Source organism: Hyla sarda, chromosome 6 (assembly GCF_029499605.1).
Source record: "Hyla sarda isolate aHylSar1 chromosome 6, aHylSar1.hap1, whole genome shotgun sequence".
NCBI lineage: Eukaryota > Metazoa > Chordata > Amphibia > Anura > Hylidae > Hyla > Hyla sarda.
The window spans coordinates 294302837-294320992 of record NC_079194.1 but is presented as its reverse complement, the minus strand read 5'-3'; the positions used below and the strand labels follow the sequence as shown (position 1 = coordinate 294320992).

The following is an 18156-nucleotide window of genomic DNA, read 5'->3' as shown; positions in this document are numbered from 1 at the left end:
GGGAACTATACTGCACCTAATGTGGGGGAGCTATGCTGCACCTAATGTGGGGGAGCTATGCTGGACCTAATGTGGGGAACTATACTGCACCTAATGTGGAGAACTATACTGCACCTAATGTGGGGGAACTATACTGCACCTAATGTGGGGAACTATACTGCACCTAATGTGGGGAACTATACTGCACCTAATGTGGGGAACTATACTGCACTTAATGTGGGGAACTATACTGCACCTAATGTGGGGGAACTGTACTGCACCTAATGTGGGAGAACTATACTGCACCTAATGTGGAGAACTATACTGCACCTAATGTGGGGAACTATACTGCACCTAATGTGGAGAACTATACTGCACCTAATGTGGGGGGAACTATACTGCACCTAATGTGGGGAACTATGCTGCACCTAATGTGGGGGAACTATGCTGCACCTAATGTGGGGGACTATACTGCACCTAATGTGGGGAACTATACTGCACCTAATGTGGGGAAACTATACTGCACCTAATGTGGGGGAACTATACTGCACCTAATGTGGGGAACTATACTGCACCTAATGTGGAGAACTATACTGCACCTAATGTGGGGGAGCTATGCTGGACCTAATGTGGGGAACTATACTGCACCTAATGTGGAGAACTATACTGCACCTAATGTGGGGGAGCTATACTGCACCTAATGTGGGGGGAACTATACTGCACCTAATGTGGGGGGAACTATACTGCACCTAATGTGGGGGGGAACTATACTGCACCTAATGTGGGGAAACTATACTGCACCTAATGTGGAGAACTATACGGCACCTAATGTGGAGAACTATACGGCACCTAATGTGGAGAACTATACTGCACCTAATGTGGGGGAGCTATGCTGGACCTAATGTGGGGAACTATACTGCACCTAATGTGGGGAACTATACTGCACCTAATGTGGGGAACTATACTGCACCTAATGTGGGGAACTATACTGCACCTAATATGGGGAACTATACTGCACCTAATGTGGGAACTATACTGCACCTAATGTGGGGAAACTATACTGCACCTAATGTGGAGAACTATACGGCACCTAATGTGGAGAACTATACTGCACCTAATGTGGGGGAGCTATGCTGGACCTAATGTGGGGAACTATACTGCACCTAATGTGGGGAACTATACTGCACCTAATGTGGGGAACTATACTGCACCTAATGTGGGGAACTATACTGCACCTAATGTGGGGAACTATACTGCACCTAATGTGGGGAACTATACTGCACCTAATGTGGGGAACTATACTGCACCTAATGTGGAGAACTATACTGCACCTAATGTGGGGGGAACTATACTGCACCTAATGTGGGGAAACTATACTGCACCTAATGTGGGGGAACTATGCTGCACCTAATGTGGGGGAACTATGCTGCACCTAATGTGGGGAACTATACTGCACCTAATGTGGGGAAACTATACTGCACCTAATGTGGGGGAACTATACTGCACCTAATGTGGGGAACTATACTGCACCTAATGTGGGGGAACAATACTGCCAACCTAATGTGGGGGACTATACTGGACATAATGTGGGGAACTATACTGCACCTAATGTGGGGAACTATACTGCACCTAATGTGGGGGAGCTATGCTGGACCTAATGCGGGGAACTATACTGCACCTAATGTGGGGAACTATACTGCACCTAATGTGGGGAACTATACTGCACCTAATGTGGGGAACTATACTGCACCTAATGTGGGGAACTATACTGCACCTAATGTGGGGAACTATACTGCACCTAATGTGGGGGAGCTATACTGCACCTAATGTGGGGGAGCTATACTGCACCTAATGTGGGGAAACAATACTGCCAACCTAATGTGGGGGAACTGTACTGCACCTAATGTGGGGGAACTATACTGCACCTAATGTGGGGAACTATACTGCACCTAATGTGGGGAACTATAATGCACCTAATGTGGGGAACTATACTGCACCTAATGTGGGGGAAACTATACTGCACCTAATGTGGGGGAACTATACTGCACCTAATGTGGGGAACTGTACTGCACCAAATGTGGGGGAGCTATACTGCACCTAATGTGGGGGAGCTATACTGCACCTAATGTGGGGGAAACTATACTGCACCTAATGTGGGGGAAACTATACTGCACCTAATGTGGGGGAAACTATACTGCACCTAATGTGGGGGAACTGTACTGCACCTAATGTGGGGGGAACTATACTGCACCTAATGTGGGGAACTATACTGGACCTAATGTGGGGGAACTATACTGCACCTAATGTGGGGAACTATACTGCACCTAATGTGGGGGCCTCGTATTGATGTTCGCTCACGTCATATAACGCTCCCAGAATTCAAGGGCCGGTGATACTACATCCTTTTTTGGATGCGGCCCACATAAACTTAAACCTTGTTTGTTTGGCCCATGTTAGCCTTTGACATGCTTGACGTACATGCTATCATATTTACACGCTCAGAGGGCAGAATGACTGCAGATTCCATCATAATTTAGGCATAGTATTCCCTTCCAAATCCTGAACGTGTGAACATGGTTAAATGATTTTTGTCAAGGGATTTCTGTGGTAAATATGAAAGAAAATCGTAACTTTTACCACAATATTGGTGTCTATTGACTCCCATAACATCCTCTTCCCACCGTGACCGCTAGACGTCGCTCTTTACCATTCTAAATACCACGACGCTCACAGAACAACACGTGACTGGAGGTTTTCCCGCCCTCACAGCTCTGAGGTAACCGCTCTCCCTACGAACACGCCTCACCCACTGCGCAGCTACTCATTGGCGGCTGAAATTTGATTGACACTCGGTACGGATAGGCGGGTCTTAAGCTCCGCTCCACCAATCACTGAGGGCTTTGATTACAAACGTTTTGAATGGGCGGGTCTTGTGCTTTGTTCTACCAATCACAGAGGGGGAGTGTTCAGTAACCAGGAAGTCCCTGCTGTAGTGACAGCGGGGAGAGGTTTGGAGCAGGAGCCCCGAGTCATCATGAGCTCCCCGGTAAGTGGCCCTAAAATATGTGGTCTCCATGGTGATTGACTGGGGTTTATATATAATATAGTGTGTATGATCCCCTGTAAGGAGGTGTATATAATATACAGTATATGATCCCCTGTAAGGAGGTGTATATATTATATAGTATATGATCCCCTGTAAGGAGGTGTATATATATTATATAGTATATGATCCCCTGTAAGGAGGTGTATATATATTATATAGTATATGATCCCCTGTAAGGAGGTGTATATATATTATATAGTATATGATCCCCTGTAAGGAGGTGTGTATAATATACAGTATATAATCCCTGTAAGGAGGTGTATATGATCCCTGTAATGAGGTGTATATAATATACAGTATATGATCCCTGTAAGGAGGTGTGTGTGTATATATATATATATATATATATATATATATAGTATATGATCCCTGTTAGGAGGTGTATATATTATATAGTATATGATCCCTTGTAAGGAGGTGTATATATATTATATAGTATATGATCCCCTGTAAGGAGGTGTATATATATTATATAGTATATGATCCCCCTGTAAGGAGGTGTATATATATTATATAGTATATGATCCCCTGTAAGGAGGTGTGTATATATTATATAGTATATGATCCCCTGTAAGAAGGTGTGTATATATATTATATAGTATATGATCCCCTGTAAGGAGGTGTGTATAATATACAGTATATAATCCCTGTAAGGAGGTGTATATGATCCCTGTAAGGAGGTGTATATATATATATAGTATATGATCCCTGTTAGGAGGTGTATACATTATATAGTATATGATCCCTTGTAAGGAGGTGTATATATTATATAGTATATGATCCCCTGTAAGGAGGTGTGTATAATATACAGTATATAATCCCTGTAAGGAGGTGTATATGATCCCTGTAAGGAGGTGTATATATATATATAGTATATGATCCCTGTTAGGAGGTGTATACATTATATAGTATATGATCCCTTGTAAGGAGGTGTATATATTATATAGTATATGATCCCCTGTAAGGAGGTGTATATAATATACAGTAAATGATCCCTGTAATGAGGTGTGTATATTATATAGTTTATGATCCCCCTGTAAGGAGGTGTATATATTATATAATATATGATCCCCCTGTAAGGAGGTGTATATATTATATAGTATATGATCCCCCTGTAAGGAGGTGTATATATTATATAGTATATGATCCCCCTGTAAGGAGGTGTATATATATTATATAGTATATGATCCCCCTGTAAGGAGGTGTATATATATATTATATAGTATATGATCCCCCTGTAAGGAGGTGTATATATATTATATAGTATATGATCCCCCTGTAAGGAGGTGTATATATATTATATAGTATATGATCCCCCTGTAAGGAGGTGTATATATATTATATAGTATATGATCCCCCTGTAAGGAGGTGTATATATATTATATAGTATATGATCCCCCTGTAAGGAGGAGTATATATATTATATAGTATATGATCCCCCTGTAAGGAGGAGTATATATATTATATAGTATATGATCCCCCTGTAAGGAGGTGTATATATATTATATAGTATATGATCCCCCTGTAAGGAGGTGTATATATATTATATAGTATATGATCCCTGTAAGGAGGTGTATATATTATATAGTATATGATCCCCCTGTAAGGAGGTGTGTGTATATATATATATATATATATATATATATAGTATATGATCCCCCTGCAGGGAGGTGTGTGTATATATATATATAGTATATGATCCCCCTGCAGGGAGGTGTGTGTATATATATATATTATATAGTATATGATCCCTGTAAGGAGGTGTATATATATTATATAGTATATGATCCCCCTACAAGGAGGTGTGTGTATATATATATTATATAGTATATGATCCCCTGTAAGGAGGTGTATATATATTATATAGTATATGATCCCCTGTAAGGAGGTGTATATATTATATAGTATATGATCCCCTGTAAGGAGGTGTATATATTATATAGTATATGATCCCCTGTAAGGAGGTGTATATATTATATAGTATATGATCCCCTGTAAGAAGGTGTATATATATTATATAGTATATGATCCCCTGTAAGAAGGTGTGTGTGTGTATATATATATTATATAGTATATGATCCCCTGTAAGGAGGTGTATATATTATATAGTATATGATCCCCTGTAAGGAGGTGTGTATATATTATATAGTATATGATCCCCTGTAAGGAGGTGTGTATATATTATATAGTATATGGTCCCCTGTAAGGAGGTGTATATATTATATAGTATATGATCCCCTGTAAGGAGGTGTATATATATTATATAGTATATGATCCCTGTAAGGAGGTGTATATATTATATAGTATATGATCCCCTGTAAGGAGGTGTATATATTATATAGTATATGATCCCCTGTAAGGAGGTGTATATATTATATAGTATATGATCCCCTGTAAGGAGGTGTATATATTATATAGTATATGATCCCCTGTAAGGAGGTGTATATATTATATAGTATATGGTCCCCTGTAAGGAGGTGTATATATTATATAGTATATGATCCCCTGTAAGGAGGTGTATATATATTATATAGTATATGATCCCTGTAAGGAGGTGTATATATTATATAGTATATGATCCCCTGTAAGGAGGTGTATATATTATATAGTATATGATCCCCTGTAAGGAGGTGTGTATATATTATATAGTATATGGTCCCCTGTAAGGAGGTGTATATATTATATAGTATATGATCCCCTGTAAGGAGGTGTATATATATTATATAGTATATGATCCCTGTAAGGAGGTGTGTATATATATATTATATAGTATATGATCCCCTGTAAGGAGGTGTGTATATATTATATAGTATATGATCCCTGTAAGGAGGTGTATATATTATATAGTATATGATCCCTGTAAGGAGGTGTATATATATTATATAGTATATGATCCCTGTAAGGAGGTGTATATATTATATAGTATATGATCCCTGTAAGGAGGTGTATATATTATATAGTATATGATCCCTGTAAGGAGGTGTATATATATTATATAGTATATGATCCCCCTGTAAGGAGGTGTATATATTATATAGTATATGATCCCCCTGTAAGGAGGTGTATATATATTATATAGTATATGATCCCCTGTAAGGAGGTGTATATATAATATACAGTATATGATCCCCCTGTAAGGAGGTGTATATATATTATATAGTATATGATCCCCCTGTAAGGAGGTGTATATATATTATATAGTATATGATCCCCCTGTAAGGAGGTGTATATATATTATATAGTATATGATCCCCCTGTAAGGAGGTGTATATATATTATATAGTATATGATCCCCCTGTAAGGAGGTGTATATATATTATATAGTATATGATCCCCTGTAAGGAGGTGTATATATATTATATAGTATATGATCCCCTGTAAGGAGGTGTATATATATTATATAGTATATGATCCCCTGTAAGGAGGTGTATATATATTATATAGTATATGATCCCTGTAAGGAGGTGTATATATTATATAGTATATGATCCCCCTGTAAGGAGGTGTATATATATTATATAGTATATGATCCCCCTGTAAGGAGGTGTATATATATTATATAGTATATGATCCCCCTGTAAGGAGGTGTATATATATTATATAGTATATGATCCCCTGTAAGGAGGTGTATATATATTATATAGTATATGATCCCCCTGTAAGGAGGTGTATATATATTATATAGTATATGATCCCCCTGTAAGGAGGTGTATATATATTATATAGTATATGATCCCCCTGTAAGGAGGTGTGTATATATATTATATAGTATATGATCCCCTGTAAGGAGGTGTATATATTATATAGTATATGGTCCCCTGTAAGGAGGTGTGTATATATATATATTATATAGTATATGATCCCCCTGCAAGGAGGTGTGTATATATATATATATATATATATATATATATATATATATATATATTATATAGTATATGATCCCTGTAAGGAGGTGTATATATATTATATAGTATATGGTCCCCTGTAAGGAGGTGTGTATATATAGTATATGATCCCTGTAAGGAGGTGTATATATTATATAGTATATGATCCCCTGTAAGGAGGTGTGTATATATATTATATAGTATATGATCCCCTGTAAGGAGGTGTATATATATTATATAGTATATGATCCCCTGTAAGGAGGTGTATATATGTATATAGTATATGATCCCCTGTAAGGAGGTGTATATGATCCCCTGTAAGGAGGTGTATATATATTATATAGTATATGATCCCCTGTAAGGAGGTGTATATATATTATATAGTATATGATCCCCTGTAAGGAGGTGTATATATTATATAGTATATGGTCCCCTGTAAGGAGGTGTATATATTATATAGTATATGGTCCCCTGTAAGGAGGTGTATATATTATATAGTATATGGTCCCCTGTAAGGAGGTGTATATATTATATAGTATATGATCCCTGTAAGGAGGTGTATATATATTATATAGTATATGATCCCCCTGTAAGGAGGTGTATATATTATATAGTATATGATCCCCCTGTAAGGAGGTGTGTGTATATATATATTATATAGTATATGATCCCCCTGTAAGGAGGTATATATATATATTATATAGTATATGATCCCCCTGTAAGGAGGTATATATATATATTATATAGTATATGATCCCCCTGTAAGGAGGTGTATATATATTATATAGTATATGATCCCCTGTAAGGAGGTGTATATATATTATATAGTATATGATCCCATGTAAGGAGGTGTGTATATATTATATAGTATATGATCCCTGTAAGGAGGTGTGTATATTATATAGTATATGATCCCTGTAAGGAGGTGTATATATTATATAGTATATGATCCCTGTAAGGAGGTGTATATATATTATATAGTATATGATCCCTGTAAGGAGGTGTATATATATTATATAGTATATGATCCCCCTGTAAGGAGGTGTATATATATTATATAGTATATGATCCCCCTGTAAGGAGGTGTATATATATTATATAGTATATGATCCCTGTAAGGAGGTGTATATATATTATATAGTATATGATCCCTGTAAGGAGGTGTATATATATTATATAGTATATGATCCCTGTAAGGAGGTGTATATATATTATATAGTATATGATCCCTGTAAGGAGGTGTATATATATTATATAGTATATGATCCCTGTAAGGAGGTGTATATATATTATATAGTATATGATCCCTGTAAGGAGGTGTATATATATTATATAGTATATGATCCCTGTAAGGAGGTGTATATATATTATATAGTATATGATCCCCTGTAAGGAGGTGTATATATATTATATAGTATATGATCCCCTGTAAGGAGGTGTATATATATTATATAGTATATGGTCCCCTGTAAGGAGGTGTGTATATATATTATATAGTATATGATCCCCCTGTAAGGAGGTGTATATAATATATAGTATATGATCCCCTGTAAGGAGGTGTATATATATTATATAGTATATGATCCCTGTAAGGAGGTGTATATATATTATATAGTATATGATCCCTGTAAGGAGGTGTATATATATTATATAGTATATGATCCCTGTAAGGAGGTGTATATATATTATATAGTATATGATCCCCTGTAAGGAGGTGTATATATTATATAGTATATGATCCCTGTAAGGAGGTGTATATATATTATATAGTATATGATCCCTGTAAGGAGGTGTATATATATTATATAGTATATGATCCCTGTAAGGAGGTGTATATATATTATATAGTATATGATCCCTGTAAGGAGGTGTATATATATTATATAGTATATGATCCCTGTAAGGAGGTGTATATATATTATATAGTATATGATCCCTGTAAGGAGGTGTATATATATTATATAGTATATGATCCCTGTAAGGAGGTGTATATATATTATATAGTATATGATCCCCTGTAAGGAGGTGTATATATATTATATAGTATATGATCCCCTGTAAGGAGGTGTATATATATTATATAGTATATGGTCCCCTGTAAGGAGGTGTATATATTATATAGTATATGATCCCCTGTAAGGAGGTGTATATATATTATATAGTATATGATCCCTGTAAGGAGGTGTGTGTGTGTATATATATATATATATTTTCCATGTTATTAGACTACTGTTTTTAGTAATCACTTTTTCCTCTCTCTTGTAGTGTAAATCTCCCCATTCCCACTGTCACCAGCACAGCCACCACCATGCCGGGCAACATGGCGGACCAAAGGAGGACCAAGAGGCCGCCCAGCAAGTGGTGGAGGATTACAGCTCCTGGGATATAGTAAAAGCCACACAGTGAGTATAATGGGGAAGAGCAGGAGCGACTGAAAGCTTTTCTTCTGATGCACGTGGATGTATTCAGCTTCATAGAATTCATATGGTGAACCGCAGATCATCCAGGGACGTCAACCATGACCACAGTGCTCTCTGCTGACATCACAAGCACAGTGCTCTCTGCTGACATCTCTGTCCATTTTAGGAACTGTCCAGAGCAGAATATGTTTTCTATGGGGATTTTCTCCTACTCTGGACAGTTTTTAAAATGGACAGAAATGTCAGCAGAGAGCACTGTGCTCGTGATGTCAGCAGAGAGCACTGTGTTCCAAAAAGAAAATAATTTCCTTTTTTTTAATAGAAGTAATTTACAAATCTGTTTAAGTTTCTGGCACCACTTGATTAAAAAAAAAATTCGTTTTCCACCGGAGTACCCCTTTAAAGGATCTGCGTTTATACCCTGACAAAATACTAGTTACAGCTTGGGAAAAGCACGTTTGACCGAGACGTTCCCATAGATTTCCATTGTAAGTTTGTCTCGCTCAGATCACTCAATCTTTAGTTGAGATGGGACAGTTCTGCGGCCAGTAACATTGTCCTGGCCGACCTCTAGGAAGTGCTGGACTTTTCTTAGGCTGCGTTCACACCACGTTTTTGTAGTACAGTTCCTGTCTCAGGTTTTTGATGAAAAAAACGGATTCCTCAAAACCTAAACTGTATCAAAACGTGTGTCCAAATTATAATCTGTATACGGTTTGAAAAATGATGTCCGGTTGCATCCATATAAGACGCAAAACGGACTAAACCATATAAGACGCAAAACGGACTAAACCGGATGATGTGTTTGACGTTCGGTTTACATTAAGTCAATTCATACGGTTCATACATTTCTGTAGTTTTTTTAAACTTGGAACCATATACGAGAACTGTATAGCAAAAACCGTGCATGCACCCTGAAAAAAAAAACGTATACAGTTTTTCTCCCGGACCAAAAACCGTGGTAGACTACAGTCTTGGGTACGGGAAAAAAAAAAAACAGACAAAACCGTACAGGATGCAAAACGGACCCAACCTGATGCATCTTTTGGCGTACGGTTTTCAATGGAGAGGCAATGCATACGGTTTTCAATACGGTTCCGTACGGTTTTCACATTGAAAACGTATACGGGAACTATACTGCTAAAACGTGGTGTGAACCCGGCCTTAACTGGTTATTGGGCTGTCGCTCTAGCTCATCTCCGAGGGTGGGGGCCACTGCGCTGTGAGCACGGACGACTTTCTTGGCCTGAGGGTACGTTCGGATTTATTTGCAGGTTACCCACTGCGTATTTATAAGTGGGCGGGCTCTTCTCGACTGTCCAAAGCAGATTTTCCGCTGCGGAAAATCCGCCGCAGACCCTGTTGACTTCAATGGGGCTTGCGGCGGATTTTCCACAGCGGAAAATCTGCTGCGGACAGCCGAGAAGAGCCCGCCCCCTTTCAAATATGCAGCAGGAAACCCGCAAATAAATCCACCCGTGTGAACGTACCCTAATACAAGAGATGGCGGGGGTCTTAGCAGTCAGACCCCTGCTATCAGACCCTTATCCCCTATCCACAGCAAAAGTTGGCTTCCCTAGAATACCCCTTTAATGTAGGACAGTGTCCTTACGGAGATTTCCTCCAGTTTTCCACAGTTTATTAAAGGGGTACTCCGGTGGAAAACTTTTTTTTTTTTTTTTTTTTAATCAGTTAAACAGATTTGTAAATGACTTCTATTAATAAAAATCTTAATCCTTCCAGTACTTATTAGCTGCTGAATATTACAGAGGAAATTCTTTTCTTTTTGGAACACAGAGCTCTCTGCTGACATCATGACCACAGTGCTCTCTGCTGACATTGTCCATTTTAAAAACTGTCCAGAGTAGGAGAAAATCCACATAGCAAACATATGCTGCTCTGGACAGTTCCTAAAATGGACAGAGATGTCAGCAGAGAGCACCGTGTTCCAAAAAGAAAAGAATTTCCTCTGTAGTATTCAGCAGCTAATAAGTACTGGAAGGATTAAGGTTTTATTTTTAATAGAAGTCATTTACAAATCTGTTTACCTTTCTGGCATTAGTTGATTAAAAAAACAATAATAATAATGTTTTCCACCGGAGTACTCCTTTAAATCCTCAAGTCCACGGTCGCCCGTATAGTAGGAACAGGATATACGGGGAGAGCAGTGTGGGGATCTTACACCACCTATGACCTAAATTCTTCTCTTTCCGCTCCCTGGAGATCTGGGTTTGCTCCATTGGGACAAGCTTTGAGTAGTAGCTACACATGGTGAACAGCTGCTCCGTATACATTCAGGGTGCTGTCCCTTAGGGAATGTTCACACTGAGGTATTGGAGAGGAATTTCCACGAATAATCTGCTCGCTTTTCCCTCTCCAAATCATTCAGCAGTGAAACCCTCCCCCCCCCCCCCCCCCCATAGAGCTGTGCAGAGTTTCTGCCCCTCAGCAGAATTCTGACGAGGAGGAACATGTTCGTTCTTTCTTTCAGGTGGAATCAGCGTCGTTCTCCCATAGAGATCAATGTTATTATTATTTTTTGAGTCAGAAACATTTCCACGTGGAATTGGCGCGGAATTTCCGCATGAAAAAAAATATTTTTATGAATAGAAATACTTGATACTCCTCCGCATGAAACCTGCATTTCCGCGCGGAATTCCGCGCCAATTCCGCACGAAATCTCAGTGAGTTCTTGTGGAAAAGTAACAATATATTGAGGCAGAAAATGTCTGCTTGATTTCCGCCCCAATTCCGCAGTGTGAACGTACCCGTATAGGGATTGATATAGCGCAGCCTGTAGCAGTGGCCCCACAATGAGATCCAGATGCCCGGCCTTGGGTGGGGGAGTCTCTCTGCCCTTGGCGTATACTCCTCAGACGTCTCCGTCTCCTCTTCCCTGTTCCCGGCCTCCCCCCTCCCCCGCCCTATCTCTGTTTGCTTTTACCTTGTTCAGGTTATTGTCCGACACTCTCCTGTAGTGTAAATCACCTCGTATACACGGCTCTGTTTACTTAACCACAACGAGTCCTGCGCGGCCTTTGTGTCCTATAATGCACCTGGGCGAGGATATACAGTCTATTCCCTTTTATTAGTATATTACTATATGAATGTGCAGAAGTTCCCTTTAAAGGGGTACTCCGGTGGAAAACATTTTTATTTTAAATCAACTGCTGCCAGAAAGTTTAAACAGATTTGTAAATTACTTCTATTAAAACATCTGTATCCTTCCAGTACTTTTTAGCAGCTGTATGCTACAGAGAAAATGCTTTTCTTTTTGAATCTCTTTTTTTGTCTTGTCCACAGTGCTCTCTGCTGACACCTGATGCCCGTATCAGGAACTGTCCAGAGCAGGAGAAAATCCCCATAGCAAACCTATGCTGCTCTGGACAGTTCCTGATACGGACAGAGGTGTGAGCAGAGAGCACTGTGGACAAGACAGAAAAGAAAAGCACTTCCCCTGTAGCATACAGCTGCTAATAAGTACTGAAAGATTAAGATTTTTTAATAGAAGTAATTTACAAATCTGTTTAACTTTCTGGTATCCGTTAATTAAAAAAATAAAAAATAAAGTTTTCCACACCGGAGTACCCCTTTAAGCACAGTTTACACCCGAAGTTTCAAAACTACAACTCCCAGCATGCCGGGAGTCGTAGTTTTGCAACAGCTGGAGGTGCACAGTTTGGAGACGACTAGTTTACAGAATTCTAATGGGGGGGGGGGGGGCTTCCTCCTAGAGCACATGCACAGTCGGTTGAGCCAACCATGCATGTGTTTGGGGGTGTCAGAAGGAATACCTGTCAACTGAGCTATTGCAGGTTTACAGCCACCTCAAAGGGGTACTCCAGTGGGAAACGTTTTTTTACCTGTGTCAGTCATTAGTGTCCCCTCATCTCTCCCTGTGTCACAGTCATTAGTGTCCCCTCATCTCTATTAGTGTCACAGTCATTAGTGTCCCCTCATCTCTCCCTGTGTCACAGTCATTAGTGTCCCCTCATCTCTCCCTGTGTCACAGTCATTAGTGTCCCCTCATCTCTCCGTGTCACAGTCATTAGTGTCCCCTCATCTCTATTAGTGTCACAGTCATTAGTGTCCCCTCATCTCTCCCTGTGTCAGTCATTAGTGTCCTCATCTCTCCCTGTGTCACAGTCATTAGTGTCCTCATCTCTCCCTGTGTCACAGTCATTAGTGTCCCCTCATCTCTCCCTGTGTCAGTCATTAGTGTCCTCCTCATCTCTCCCTGTGTCACAGTCATTAGTGTCCTCCTCATCTCTCCCAGTGTCACAGTCATTAGTGTCCTCATCTCTCCCTGTGTCACAGTCATTAGTGTCCCCTCATCTCTCCCTGTGTCACAGTCATTAGTGTCCTCATCTCTCCCTGTGTCACAGTCATTAGTGTCCTCATCTCTCCCTGTGTCACAGTCATTAGTGTCCCCTCATCTCTCCCTGTGTCACAGTCATTAGTGTCCTCTCATCTCTCCCAGTGTCAGTCATTAGTGTCCTCTCATCTCTCCCAGTGTCAGTCATTAGTGTCCTCTCATCTCTCCCAGTGTCAGTCATTAGTGTCCTCTCATCTCTCCCTGTGTCACAGTCATTAGTGTCCCCTCATCTCTCCCTGTGTCACAGTCATTAGTGTCCCCTCATCTCTCCCAGTGTCACAGTCATTAGTGTCCCCTCATCTCTCCCAGTGTCACAGTCATTAGTGTCCCCTCATCTCTCCCAGTGTCAGTCATTAGTGTCCTCATCTCTCCCTGTGTCACAGTCATTAGTGTCCTCATCTCTCCCTGTGTCACAGTCATTAGTGTCCCCTCATCTCTCCCTGTGTCACAGTCATTAGTGTCCTCATCTCTCCCTGTGTCACAGTCATTAGTGTCCTCATCTCTCCCTGTGTCACAGTCATTAGTGTCCTCATCTCTCCCTGTGTCACAGTCATTAGTGTCCTCATCTCTCCCTGTGTCACAGTCATTAGTGTCCCCTCATCTCTCCCTGTGTCAGTCATTATTGTCCTCCTCATCTCTCCCAGTGTCAGTCATTAGTGTCCCCTCATCTCTCCGTGTCAGTCATTAGTGTCCCCTCATCTCTCCGTGTCAGTCATTAGTGTCCCCTCATCTCTCCGTGTCAGTCATTAGTGTCCCCTCATCTCTCCCAGTGTGACAGTCATATATGTCCCCTCATCTCTCCCAGTGTCAGTCATTAGTGCCCCCTCATCTCTCCCAGTGTCACAGTCATTAGTGTCCCCTCATCTCTCCCTGTGTCAGTCATTAGTCTCCCCTCATCTCTCCCTGTGTCACAGTCATTAGTGTCCCCTCATCTCTCCCAGTGTCACAGTCATTAGTGTCCCCTCATCTCTCCCAGTGTCACAGTCATTAGTGTCCCCTCATCTCTCCCTGTGTCACAGTCATTAGTGTCCTCATCTCTCCCTGTGTCACAGTCATTAGTGTCCTCATCTCTCCCTGTGTCACAGTCATTAGTGTCCCCTCATCTCTCCCAGTGTCAGTCATTAGTGTCCCCTCATCTCTCCCTGTGTCAGTCATTAGTGTCCTCGTCATCTCTCCCAGTGTCAGTCATTAGTGTCCCCTCATCTCTCCCAGTGTCACAGTCATTAGTGTCCCCTCATCTCTCCCTGTGTCAGTCATTATTGTCCTCCTCATCTCTCCCAGTGTCAGTCATTAGTGTCCCCTCATCTCTCCCTGTGTCACAGTCATTAGTGTCCCCTCATCTCTCCGTGTCAGTCATTAGTGTCCCCTCATCTCTCCCCGTGTCAGTCATTAGTGCCCCCTCATCTCTCCCAGTGTCACAGTCATTAGTGTCCCCTCATCTCTCCCTGTGTCAGTCATTAGTGCCCCCTCATCTCTCCCTGTGTCACAGTCATTAGTGTCCCCTCATCTCTCCCTGTGTCACAGTCATTAGTGTCCCCTCATCTCTCCCTGTGTCAGTCATTAGTGTCCTCCTCATCTCTCCCTGTGTCAGTCATTAGTGTCCTCCTCATCTCTCCCTGTGTCAGTCATTAGTGTCCCCTCATCTCTCCCTGTGTCAGTCATTAGTGTCCCCTCATCTCTCCCTGTGTCACAGTCATTAGTGTCCCCTCATCTCTCCCTGTGTCAGTCATTAGTGTCCCCTCATCTCTCTCTGTGTCTCTGTCATTAGTGTCCCCTCATCTCTCCCTGTGTCAGTCATTAGTGTCCCCTCATCTCTCCCTGTGTCGCAGTCATTAGTGTCCCCTCATCTCTCCCTGTGTCTCTGTCATTAGTGTCCCCTCATCTCTCCCTGTGTCTCAGTCATTAGTGTCCCCTCATCTCTTCCTGTGTCAGTCATTAGTTTTACCCCCCCCCCTTGTGTGCCAGTTATTGATGTCCCCTCATCTCCCTTCTGTATCATAGTCATAACTGTTTTACTTGCATCCGCTCCCGCTCTGATCCCTCATGCTACCTCCGGTGTTCAGCATCAGATCTTTTTGGTCAGAGATCCGGTGTCACGCAACCTTGCCGCCTTATGTTTTTGATCCTAACTTAAAAAAAAAAAAAAAACATAATTGCTGATAAACCAAGGTCTGCCCGTAGTGAATGAATCTATACCTGTGCCGCTGGGCTGCCATTGTGCTTCAGTAAATTCTCCTCCACCTGTGTTGTATATAAATGGAAGCGTCCAGGATTCATTTTGGCATTTCACTCTATATATATATATATATATATATATATATATATATATATATATATATATATATATATAATATACTGTAACAATATTTTGCTTTTCTTTCAGACACGGCTTGCTTGACCGATGCAGAGAGCTGGTAGAGGCCGGTTATGATGTTCGCCAACCGGATAGCGAGAACGTGACGCTGCTGCACTGGGCGGCCATTAACAATAGACTGGAGCTTGTGAAGTACGTATACACCATGCGCATATACACCATTCACCTACAGAACCATGGTAGGTCACTGACCGTGTGTTTCTTCCAAACCCAGGTACTTCATCTCCAAAGGGGCCATCGTGGATCAGCTGGGAGGAACGTTAAACTCCACTCCACTTCACTGGGCTGTCAGGTACCACAGACATCGAGGGGCATTTATCACTGGTTTTAGTTTTTATTTGGTTGTATATTTTTCGCATAATTTTTGGCATGTGCGCTTTTGTGTACATTTTTAGCGAAATTTTTGCAACACCAACCTCCACCATGATTTCTAGAAAGACCAGTGTTTTCCAACCAGTTTGTCTCTAGTCGTTGCAAAACTACAACTCCCAGCATGCTGTCCTTTGGCTGTCCGGGCATGCTGGGAGTTGTAGTTTTGCAACAGCTGGAGGCACACTAGTTTAGAAACATTGCTTTAGATTCTGCTGTCTGACTTTATCCTAGGCCTGGCCGGAGGCCCAATAAAGTCTGTGACTAGGTTAACACTGCGGAATCTCCGGGCAGAAAATTTCCGTCCGGAGATTGGGAGTGCGGCCAGCGTCGACTGAATCAGTCTGCGCTATGACCGCGCGGACACTGCAGTCCCCAATAGACTGCAATATGTTCCGCGAGTATTTCCGTCTGAAGAATCATCAACGCCATTCTTCATGCGGAAATTTTCATGCGGATTTTCCGTTCACAAATTCTGCTTCACAAATTCCGAAGTGTGAATATGTGAACGGAAACCCATTCACTACACTATACGTTTTAGTAAGCGGAATTTCTGCCTGCAATGTCAAAGCGGAATTGCAGACGGAAATTCCGTAGTGGGAACCTAGCCTTAGGGTGAAGTTGTCGGTATCCTGTACAAAGCCTTTGGCTGTCAGGGCATGCTGGGAGTTGTAGTTTTGTAACAGATGGAGGCACACTGGTTGGTAAACACTGATCTAGAAACACAATGCAGTTGGCCAAAAAAATCGCAAATCTACACCCACCTCCCCAAGCAGAGCTTTATTTATTTATTTTTTAATATACACTTTTTTTTAAATCTCTTTAGTTAGCTTGCGCAAAATTTATCATAGACAAATGCAAACTTTAAAAATCCCCCCCCCCCCCCCCCCCCCCCCCCCCGACCTACGATGGCCCCGACATATGATCAAATCGACATACGATGCTTTTATATGTCGGGGCCATCGCATTAACTGCTATCCGACAGCTCAAAATGCTTAAGCTGCTGTCGGATAGCAGTTTAAGCATCCCGGACAGATTCACTTACCTATTCCCGCTGCTCCGGGTCCACTTCGCGATCCTCCGGCGTTTTCTGCATCTTCTCCAGGATCCCGGCCTCGCTTTCCGGCGTCGTTATTACCTCACTGCACACGCCGTCCCTGCGCAGCAACGTAATAACGTCACCAAAAAGCGAGGCCCGGACACCGGAGAAGATGCGGAAGAAGCCAGAGGATCCTGAAGAAGATGCCGGAGCAGCGGGACAGCATCGGGAGCGGTGAGGACGCGGTCCGGAGCGGCGGGGACAGGTGAGTATAACTTCCTATACTTTACATTGCACGGATCCCTCAACATACGATGGATTCGACAAACGATGGAATACACTGTATAAAAAAAAATATATATATAATTTTTTTGTTTTTGTATAAATCAGAAATTTTTAAACATTTTTACATAAAACAAACAACAAATATACAAATACAAAAAACCCTCTCCCCCTTCCCCCAATCCCCGTGTCTTTCCCTCACAACGAATCCGAAACAATATTACAGCAAATAAGGCAATGCAGCACCGGACCTCAACCCGCGTACATGGAGTATAGTTATGGCAGAAAAATAACCACGTCGAAAAAACAAGTACTATACCCTAGAATC

General features: G+C 41.1%; 1 protein-coding gene across 2 annotated transcripts in view; it reads left to right on the top strand.

The window, feature by feature from the left end:
- The window catches only part of ZDHHC13 (zinc finger DHHC-type palmitoyltransferase 13), a 66874-nt gene that overhangs the window by 18208 nt on the left and 30510 nt on the right, over positions 1–18156 (top strand). The window contains exons 1-4 of one of the 2 annotated variants that reach the window (XM_056527803.1): positions 2779–3025; positions 9235–9371; positions 16148–16270; positions 16353–16430. In XM_056527803.1, the coding sequence (XP_056383778.1) occupies positions 3014–3025; positions 9235–9371; positions 16148–16270; positions 16353–16430 (350 nt within the window). In that variant the 5' untranslated portion in view covers positions 2779–3013. Of the gene's footprint in view, positions 1–2778; positions 3026–9234; positions 9372–16147; positions 16271–16352; positions 16431–18156 lie in introns of those variants that run through there. The other variant, XM_056527804.1, reaches the window with a different exon arrangement.